The sequence below is a fragment of the Pholis gunnellus genome (genome assembly GCF_910591455.1).
Source record: "Pholis gunnellus genome assembly, chromosome: 4".
In the NCBI taxonomy this organism is placed as follows: Eukaryota; Metazoa; Chordata; class Actinopteri; order Perciformes; family Pholidae; genus Pholis; species Pholis gunnellus.
This window is the reverse complement of record NC_136530.1, coordinates 28,756,028-28,767,016: the sequence shown is the minus strand read 5'-3', so window position 1 is coordinate 28,767,016 and position 10,989 is coordinate 28,756,028. Positions and strand designations below refer to the sequence as shown.

The window sequence follows — 10,989 nt, the reverse complement described above, 5'->3', positions numbered from 1 at the left end:
TCTTCTTTTTCATAATAATACCTGATGTTTACATTTTGGCTGCAAGAGGAATGTGCTTTGTGATCACAGTGTGACTTGAAAATATCTTTACTTCTAAAATGATGAAGGTATTGGTTTTATTTTTAACCCAGTGTCCACTTCATTAGGCAACTTCTTTGCTCCACACAAGCCAATGCTTTTAGAAAGGTCAGTGGCCAGATTTGATCAGCATTGTTCAGTGAGAAACTTCTTTTTACATTTGTATATCTGAATTGATTTTAAATTTGATTCATCATAAAAAGAACATGACAGCTCCCCAAAAGTGAAGCCCAAACTCTTGATCGCCCCCTGGTAGCTGGCTGCAGTATAGGTCATAAATCCCCAAACTTGTAATAGCTGTGATAGTCTGTTTCAAACATGATCTTTATAGTCAGTTTACGGTTCATACAGCCACCTACTGTGTTGCTAGCTAGCTTAGCAACATTTCCACTGACTTAGTGAGGTTAGCCAGAGCTGTAGGACCGTCGTGTGAAAGAAGAATCATGAGTCTGTGTAATAGAACATGCATCACTTTCGTCCTAAATGTATTCACGGAGATATTAAGTTCAGTTGTTGTGTCTTTTAGCCAAATGGCTACCGTGGAGCTAATGTAGCAGCTAGGTGACTAATGCTAACGAGCTGCTGCAGTGCTCGGGGTGTATGGGCAGGGACCCGATTACTGCTGGATATACTCTGGCCCCAAATGACATCAAAAGTGCAAGATGGCAGCGCCTCTATCCGGGATATTTGGGCTTCCCTTTTGTACAGTGGGAGGAAGTGGAGATGCGTCGTCCATCTATACCAGGGGTCCCCAAACTTTTTCCTGTGAGGGCCACATTACTGAACATATCGTTTGACCTAGGGCCCGATTATGGGGGGGGGGGGGGGGGGGTGCTACGTGCGTGCTACTCGCAGGTGAGCGACTGTTGCATCGTGCGCGCGGATCGGGGCGGAACACCGCCGTGCGCGATACAGAGAGCAGGGGAATTGAAAACGCGCGACCATGTAGTGACAGACATGACATGCCGGCGTGTAAATAAATTAAGCACAAGTACTCGTCCTTCAAGCTCCCGTCTCTCTGCTCTTCTACTTCTTCTACTCTTCTACTTCTACAGGGTGCGCGCATGACAGCTCTCATCTCGTTCGCCCCCTGGTGGTCGGCTGATTCAGGAAGCGTTTGATTTGATATGTAGCAGAGCACGTATTTTAAACGTTAATATCGCAGACGATCATGCTCATTTAATCGTGGCAGCCAAAATCGTGATCGCGATTAAAATTCGATTAATTGTGCAGACTGAAAAAAAATCATAATGCGTCTCTCGTATTGTTCAGGGGGCCGGACCAAATGTGGAGGCGGGCCGCATCCGGCCTGCGGGCCGTAGTTTGGGGACCACTGATCTATACTTACAATCTATGATTTTATGTCACATCAACCCTGTATTACACAACACCTTAACAATGCTGCTAGTGTCATACACATCTTTTCCCATGGGAGGAATAGATTGTCTTGTCTTTGAGGCACACCCCTGTTTGAGCATGGCATATTTGGGCTTAGTTTGGGTACTGACTGACATGTCATGTCTTCAGCCTGAAGTCAAGCTCTTATTTCACATAATGGGAAGAGGAAGACTCCTTCCTGTAGACAACAGATTGTACTGTCCACCTTTGAATTACATTTCCATTCTGTATTCCAATAATCAAATGTGATGATTAGGAAAGGCTTGTAGGGTTACACTGACAGTCTTATGTACACAGTATTCCCATTGATTTCTAATGGAAATGTTTTTTCTGCCTATTTAATACATCGTTCCCAAAGTCCTGCTCTTTTCCTGATCACAACAGTGCTTCATAGCCACAGAATAAAGGGGAATTCTCTGTTCAGAGTGGAACATTGTTCAAGAGGAATGTCATTCAGCATCCACTCCACCCTGCACACAGAGACCCCGCTGTGTTCCGAGCTTCCTGCTAACTGACTGTCTTAGCACATTTCCTGCCTTCGTTGAGCACACAATGCTCTGCAAAGAGATCACTGATATAAAAAAAAAATACACGTACACACTCGGACACAAAGACAAACCCACGCGAGCCTGAGCAAGAGGTTACATTTCTGTTTTTCAGCTGTCACCATATGTGCACCGGTCACTTACTATTGCTGAGCATACTCTAGTTCATACTGTCCATGATAAATACGAAGGACATGCATTCTTCTCAGATAAGTGATGTAGTAGCGCTGTCACTGTAATAATCTGCATAGCTGGAAGGATGTGCATACCCTGCAGTAGTAGTTAGCCAGCTTGCATGCATTATCTTTAAATAACTACAGCGTTCATTATTCCAACGTATAATGTATGCTGCATCCCAGATTCCACTGGGAATTTTGCTTTATAATATGTTTATTTTGACATTCACTTAAAGGATAAGGCTGTTGATATTCTATGTACGTTTCTTATTGTCAACAAATCCAATGAAGAGACTAAACCAAACCAATGTGTTAGTGTCTCTCAATACTTTCTGACTTCCCTGTACAGACACGGTACTTCTTGGTAGATGCATTCATTGTTGGTTTGGCTCCTTTCCAAGGAGTTGTTGACTATAGGAAAAATACAGAATTTTGAATAATTTTGAAGATCACCAGACCTCTAGAGTAGGGGTACGTTTAATGGGCAGATAGCCGTTGCATTTACTGACTACCCTTTTCATTTTAGACACTGCATGAGCCGTTGTACTGGATTCTCGCGATATCGCAAGGCAGCAACCTCCGGTTCTGAAAAGTGAAGCCAATGAGGAAGTCTCATAAACTTGCATTTTTTCTAATGGCCATCAGGGGGCGACTTCTCCGGTTGCAAAAAGAAGTCTTGTTGTATAGAAGTCTATGAGAAAAGGACTTCTCTCTTGATTTATTACCTCAGTAAACATGAGTTTATGGTCTCTATCTCTAGTTTCAAGTCTTCTTCAATACAGCATGATGTTCATTTAGTAAATGATGGTCCATTTAGAGTCAAACCATAAAGCAGAGCGTGCTTTAGGGCGGGCTTACTGTAATTGACAGGTCTCTACCAGAGCGTTCGTTGTCCGGTCTGGCATATTCACTGCGTCTTTTCAGTTCATTAACTTCAATTGTAACATTTTGCTCACCTAAAAATGTCTTATTCAGCTTTCGGTTGCACCACCCTCTCATGTCACTTCTGGTTGCAAAAGAAAAAAATCACCTGTATTTTCTGAAAGTGCCTGTCCTTTTCCAAACAGTTTCCAATGACGGCTACTCAGAAGGTTTTGTGTAACAAACCATCTGCCGAGTCAAGTAACTATTGTGCCTCTGTCAGGCCAAAATATTAACCTTGCACTAATTATGTTGTGATGTAACAGTTGCCTGTTAGATTAAATTCATCAACCCCAGGGAATAAACCTTTCTGGTTTTAATGACCCATTTGGTTGTAAAGACACTTTTTTCTATCACAATATTTAGGACAGATTTGATTTAATGTGCTGTAATGAGGAAGTTTTACCTGGGGTTTTAACTTGTACACTCATTTTTTAAGGCTAATAGAGAAAGATAATGTCCATATCTTTATTAAGTTAAGCCAACAAAATCAGGGTGGCATCACTGGTGCACAGGAAGCTACATTTAAATCCTACTATGGTAAATGCATGAGCCGCCCTACTCTGCCGCTGATTGGGTAATACTCAATACTATTGGTTTGGTTAGGGTAAGAAAATCAGAGGCAAGGTAGGGCGGGTAATGCTTTTGCCAAAGTAAGAAATTAGCTCTTAGCTATACTGTATGTGGTTGAAGACATGTTTTGTGCATTTTTACTCTTAAAAAAAAAAATAGTAAAGTAAAAGAATAACATAAAATATTGAACATCTTAATTCTGTGTGTACAGGGATCCCTCCTGCCAGCGGGACGGGCACCCTTCAGATGTACCTGCTGGACATAAATGACAATGCGCCTCATGTGTTCCCCCCTGAGATGGAAATGTGTGAGAAGCCAGATCCGAACGCCATCAACATCACAGCCAGTGACCCCGACCTGACCCCTAACGCTGGACCCTTTGCCTTCGAGCTGGCCAACCGTCCATTAGATGTACGCCGCAACTGGACGCTGAATCGCATCAATGGTTAGTATGGGATAATGTGTACGCTTTGTTATTAATCGTCATTCATTCATTAACTCTTACATTCCATCAACTCTTAAAGGGAAGAATACACCCCAGAATAAAAATAAATATCTCTATATCAAGATCCCATGCTGACAATGTCAGCCTTCTAACAAGCTACTGAAATGACTTTTGTCTTGCAGTGTTCTGAGGCCAAAAAGGCTTGATTTACCTCATTATGTACTGTAACTCCAGGTCCAATCATTTTAACCAGAGTGGCACTTGAGACTTTAGGCTTAGACTGAGTCAGACTTAAGTCACAAAAATTATCCATTTATTTGACTTGTACATGGCTGCAAGGAGAGTTACTGAAGACCTGACATCCAATGACTTTACATGAGACGTGAAAGCAAAAACATCCAATTGTCACGTTTTATTTCAGGAAAGACAATAGCAATAGAAAAGAAAGGCAGCAGGAATGTCTTATTGATTGAATGCTGTTAGAAAACGTATCCTTTTAATGATTAGCTTAAGCAAGTCAGGATGACTTGCAATTTGCTTATAAAGACTTGTGAATTGAATTGTGACTTGGATTGTCAATTTACATACAACTTCTCTGGTAAAATATTTCAAGCCGTCTGCATGTAGAGAGCCAAATGGAGGCAATAATTAATAGAATAGCCAATATCGCTAAAATATTAGGGCAGCCTATAAATGTAAGGGAGTTCCACTGGGATGCTCCTGGGGGTCCCTGTTGATTAAGTTGTTTCCAGCCTGATTTTATTTTTGAAAGAGATTCTCATCCTTCAGTCCTTGTACCCATTGGCCTGGAAGGCACATTGGATTTGCTGCACTTTACCTCCCCTATCCTCTTGACCAAAGTTACATACTTAGGTATGTACTAAGGTGTTGAGATATGGTCCTGAGCTCTGGAAAAAGCCACCAAGTGAACCTTGAGTATTCCCAAGACGAGGAATGAATCTCCACGCTCAAAAACTTGAGACTTGTATGCAGGACAGATTAATGATCTACTTTCTCCTCTTAGTGCTATGTTACAAGGTAAATGTGGGCCTGCTGAACTCGCTGGGGAACCGTTACATCATGTGGCTGTAGCTATTTAGAAATAGACATTTTGTTCTTCTTTTCACTCTCATTTTTGGATTGATAATTGTTTTGGTGTAAACTTCGGGTGAAGTTTCTATTCCTATATCTGTTTCTATTTTAGTTGGGTATTGGGTATCATTGAAAATGAGTTTCATGGAAAATATGCAGAACTCTTCTATCCATCAGTTACCGCTGTTTAAATGCTGTTTGCAATGCAAAGAACCGCCAGCTGCTCCTGTGACTCTTAGTGTAATGGAGTGGGGGGCCATGAAAGATGAAGTGGATGAAGTCAGTAAGTGAGGGATTACCACGCTTGCCTATCAATCTCTCCATGTGTCTCCCCTTCCATCACACCCCAGGCGAGTACGCCCAGCTGAGACTGAGGATTGGCTCCCTGGCCAGTGGGATCTACGAGGTTCCCATCAAGATCACAGACTCCGGAAACCTACCCATGTCCAACACGTCCTACCTGAGGGTCAAGGTCTGCCAGTGTGATCACCATGGCGACTGTGTGGACATGGAGCGAATCATCGCCGCTGGATTGGGCACTGGAGCCATCATCGCCATCCTCATCTGTATCATCATACTATTAGGTGAGCCTCCCACACACACTAGTTGTTTCTGTAGCACTTGGCTGACCTAACAAAATATACAGTGAGGAAATATTACACATTACATAACATATCCCTTGGACTTCAACAGTAGTAAACATAAATTCATAAATGATAGGTGTTTTGTTTGTCAAACTAAAGATCTGATCGGTTGAACACTGACAATCAACAATATCGTCCCCATTCACTTAAACTGCACATGGATTCACTTGTGAGTCTGCAGGCCTCGGGCCTCTCTTCTTACCTAGAGACACAGAGGTGAAATCTGATTGGATAAAAGCTCTACTTAAAATAAGCTGAGCAACTGAGGAAAACAGTAGCTGTGCAATGAGAAAATAAGATAATGGGAAAAATATTTTTATAAATTATAATACATGTAGTGTATTTAAGAAAAATTATTAAATTATAAAATAGCTATAACTTTGTGATTCTGTCTAGGCCAGCAGAAAAGGCCATGCTGGCCCTGACGGCCCTCCACTGCAATAGAAACACCACCAAAGTCCCTTTCCCACTGGATAAAAAAACTCACAAACACCCACTAACATCTGGCTTTTGTCTCCAGTGGAAAAGGTTACAATTGACATTCATTCTCTGGACAAATGACTCTCCGGTAGTCTGTTTTAATTGCCTCCAGCTCTGATCGGCAGTAATCAAAACATTTTTCGCCCCTTTTCCGGCGCTTTATTTGTCATCTCATCCAAAAAGTCCGTCCGTCTCCGTCCAAGCAGTGCTCCAACATCGTTCCAAATTAGAGACTGAATAAATAGCCGATATTTAAAAAGATTAACCATGTAACAATGGTTATGGTTACAAATCCATGCTGCTTTTTTATTGTTTACCCTGCTTTCTGATATGTTTGTGATGTCAAATGTGACACACCAGGAAGAAGAACATAAATACTCGTCTACTGCCAATAGGAAAGGAGTCCATCGCCTATTTTTAGCGTGTTTTCCCGCATTTAAAAAAACTGCATATATTTGCTAATTTTAGTGGAATGAGGGTATAACTTTGGACTCAAAACTGAACACACAGTTAAGTCAACACTGAGTCAACAATCAATGAGCCTGAGTTTATTAAAAGCCCAAACCCAGTCAGTTTGCTCCTGACAGCAAAATCATACCCCAGGGCCCCCAGAGTGTGGTAATCCGGCCATGGCCACCTCTTGTGCCATAGGAAGGAAAGGTATCGTTTTACTCCATCTGTTGTTTGCATTCAACAGCAAGGAAATCAACACTTTTGTTCCATTTGTAGCTCCACCAGCAGCTAGCATCAGTCTTTGTGAGTGGAGCTCGTTTGGTAAAGCATAGGTTTGCCATGGCAGAGATCCCAGGCTCTAATCCCAAGTGTGGATGTCAAGCTGGTTGCAGTTTTTCTTGATATCAAGTGGCACTTCATGTGTTTGGACACTGTGCATAGATGGCTTTAGAGCTGCTTCCTCACTATAATGCTACAAGGTGACAGCTGAGTGGACAAACAAAATTGCCAAGCAAGATGGTGCTCTGACTCATAGAGGGTTTCACCTAGTGCATGCTTTTTTTAAAGATTAAATTAAGTTTTTAGATCAAATTTTGATTTGACTGATACAATAAAAGTACATTTATGATGAGCTTGTACCTGAAGCAAAATTACTGAGAGAAGTTGAAATGGCATTTGAAAAGTAAGTGCTGAAAAGTTTCTCTTGTGAATCACTGAATGAAAGTGTATGTGAAGTGTTACATTTAGGTGTTGGCAAATTGGTTGAAATGTCAGTTTTTGTGAAAGTGCTGAAGGAGTCAAGATTCAGTTTAGGTGTAATTGCTGAATTTATTTGAAGTGTGGAGTTAAGTGGAATTTCTGAATGAACTTGAAGTGTGTAATACTGTAAGCGCTGAAGGAAGTTGAAGTATGAGTTGAAATGAAGGTGTTAAAAGGAGTTGCAGTTGTACTACTGAAGAGAGTTGAAGTGTTAGATTAAGCACAAGTTAAATTATTAGTTAAAGTGAAAGTGCTGAAGAGAGTAAAGATTCAGTTGGTCAGGCACTGAGGAGTGGAAATGATAATTCTCCTATTACATGTCCTCTGGTTTGGCAGATGAATTTCACAAAGGCTAAATGAACGAACACATTTAGTACTGACAGTGTTACAAATTATGATCAGATAAAAAATTCTTGTTCAGGTTTTTAAGATGTTGTACAACTTTATATTGGAACAAACTATTAAGGCATGGAATGTTTTTAATTAGCCTCACTGTGTTTGTGAGAGATTCATATCCACTACTTGGCAGTGTTTGAAAGACTTAGTGGGGCTTACATTTTCATAAAAGTTACAAAGTTGCATGTTTCTGTAATGAGCGATCTGCGGGGAGTTTTCAATTCAAATATTTGACAGTTGCTATTGCACCACCATTAGCAGCTGTGTAGAAATGTTGGGCATTTGAGTTCATGGACAGCTTATGAAGAGGACAGGAAGAGGAAGGAAAAGAGACAACCGAAGTAATGGGCTACCGGCCCTCGGGCCTCGGCTCACTATGTGGCACGTTGACTGCGTTTTGGAATGAGGCCAACTCTGGAGTCGGGCACAGGCAGCGTTCTCGTTATTTCAAATAGACTAGATGTGTGCCGTCTGATGTCTCGTTGAAAGCCCTCCCCGTCGGTTTCACTGAGAAATGTTACTAATGGTGACAAGCCATTTTTCAAATGGCCTCTCTGGGGTTTAAATTGTCCTCACTTAGAGTTTCAATCAGCATCCTGATGTAGTTTGGCCCTTGCAGGTACAGCAGACTACAAACACATGCACACACCCTGAGCTCCTCTGTCTCGTAAATCCACCTGGATTAATACGATCAAAAGGAGAAAGATTCACATCAAGTTAATAAACCCACCAGTTGTCTACGAAATAAGAGCCGTGTGTTTCTCTCCTGCCTTCAAATACTCAGTCCGTATGAGGGGATTTCAGTTGTTGTTTGCTGATGAACTTTGACCGTCTACAGGAGGCTGAGGAGATAACGGAGGCTTTGCAGCTGTGATACAAAACCTGCATTAATGAGAGTGAACCGGATCCCCGGGAGAACTGGCTGGTAGTTGATAATGCTGAACCAGTCTAGAAAAAGAGAGATGCAACCACTACTGTAGCTGCAGAGAGACTATTGCAATGTGTTCGTAAAAAATAATTAAACATAATTAATGACTTAATGAAGGAGCTGTGTTTCCAGATGTTGAGACTATTATGATAGTAGAGACATGTTTACCATTACACAGTCAACTGCTATGTCTAGGGGTGACTCAGAGCATCGGTTCCTGGCCCTTTTGACTTGTCACCTGTTGAAACAAAGCATTGTCTTCGTACCTTATGCTGCATTCACGAGCGAATCAGGCGTTGGGTTGATGTAGTTCAGGGTCGTGCTGCTCATTCTCACCCCAATGGGTCAAATAACACAGCTTGATCAGTGTTCCCAAGCTTCAAACTATGACGCTCAATGTTCCCCTTTAACTTCAGTTTTTGTGTCAGAGACGGCGTTTCCATTCTTCTCGTGCATCGTGTCTTTTCTAAATAAACTTTCGTGTTCATAAGAAGTTAGGTTGAGGCAACCTAAACCACTTTGCTTTCGTAAAAGAGCGTGGTTAACATTAACTTCAGTAATTAGCAACTCATGTCACTCAATGTAAATATTTAGCTTTAGTTTTGTACAGGACTCGAACAGCGGTCACTTGGGTGAAAGTCCTGTGTTTGTCTGGCTCGTCCACCTCTGCTCCCGACCACCCGGGGTGGACTGTCTTGCAGTTTTTGCTCTACAGTATTCGATGCATTGGGGTGAGAACAGGTGACTGCACAATGATTAACAGCTCCTGTTCCCTTGTTGTTGGGTCGCCAGTTCCATGATTTGCCACCACAGCATGACGCTGGGTTACGTTTCACCAAAAGTTGCTTCCGTTTTAACCTTTCGCAGCAAGGGTGGAGCGATTAGATTTTGGTAGCAAAGGTAAAGGTCACAGTGACCTCTCATCCATCCCATTCTGGGGATCAAGATATCTCAGGAACGCCTCGAGCGAATGTCCTCAAATTTTTAACTGATTCGATTTTGGTGGTCAAAACACTTTCTAACTTAAGAATTCATATGCTAATTATGACATTTTCTCACAAATGTCTGAGAGGATAAATTGATGAAGTGATGGCATTTCAAGACAGACATGGGTGTAAACTGCAACGTGACTGGTTGGCAGAGGCAAACAACCGCGAAGTGGTGAATGTAGTTTTGTGTTGCTAGTGGAGCTGTAGAATATTGCTTTTGTTCTTTCATTAAATAATGTCTTTACCTTCTTTTGTCGTAACTTGTCCCACAGTGCTGGTGCTGCTGTTTGTGATGTGGATGAAGCGGAGGGACAAGGAGCGTCAGGCCAAGCAGCTCCTCATCGACCCAGAGGACGACGTGCGAGACAACATCCTGAAATATGACGAGGAGGGGGGAGGAGAGGAAGACCAGGTACACACACACACACACACAGTACTAAAAAATAAAAACAAATCACCCAATCTAGCTTGGGTTTCTCTCTCTATTGTTTTGTGATATTTCTGATTGGCTGAGCTGACTATACTTTGGTGCTATATTTCCTGTGTTTGGTGGTTTTCATTCTAGGTTTACATTAGTGCCATTGGTGGTTGCGACAGAAATCACCTCCAATCTGCTCTTGCGTTTATCACTCCCACACAGTCATACTCAAACACACATATTGTCATAAAGGAAGCATACAGTAAAATACACATGACGTTGCCACACAGACACACACTCGGCTTCCCTACAGTTTTCAATCATCCGTCCTCCGGCTAAGATTAAGTGTACTACAAAAGAGGAGCTAAACAGGATTAATTGCTTTCTGTTGGAGAACAATTTCCTGTGTCCCTCCACAACTCCTCTGCTGGTGCCAAGCACATAAGCTGCTCCACACTTCTGCAGGAAAAAATGGTTAACCCTTATTTACACAGCCGACTAGACTGACAGCATGTTTTACTTTCTACTGCAGCATCTTGTTGTGGCTGTAAAAGAAAGGGAGTTGCACTGTATATGTGCAACCATACACACACTTACAGTACTGTACAGGTAGGGGAATCAGATGCACTGCACTATTTCACTGCAAACAAATCGTTTGTACCGGATCTGCACTGGTACGTACTGCTTCCAGGAA

The 10,989-nt window shown here is 42.0% G+C and overlaps 1 protein-coding gene across 1 annotated transcript in view; it reads left to right on the top strand.

The window, feature by feature from the left end:
- The window catches only part of LOC306695238 (cadherin-2-like), a gene marked incomplete at both ends in the record, with an annotated part of 83,081 nt that overhangs the window by 58,785 nt on the left and 13,307 nt on the right, over positions 1–10,989 (top strand). Inside the window, 3 exons of the mRNA XM_079158434.1 lie at positions 3,903–4,136; positions 5,579–5,812; positions 10,150–10,289. Coding sequence (XP_079014560.1) covers positions 3,903–4,136; positions 5,579–5,812; positions 10,150–10,289 — 608 coding nt within the window. The remainder of the gene's footprint in view (positions 1–3,902; positions 4,137–5,578; positions 5,813–10,149; positions 10,290–10,989) is intronic.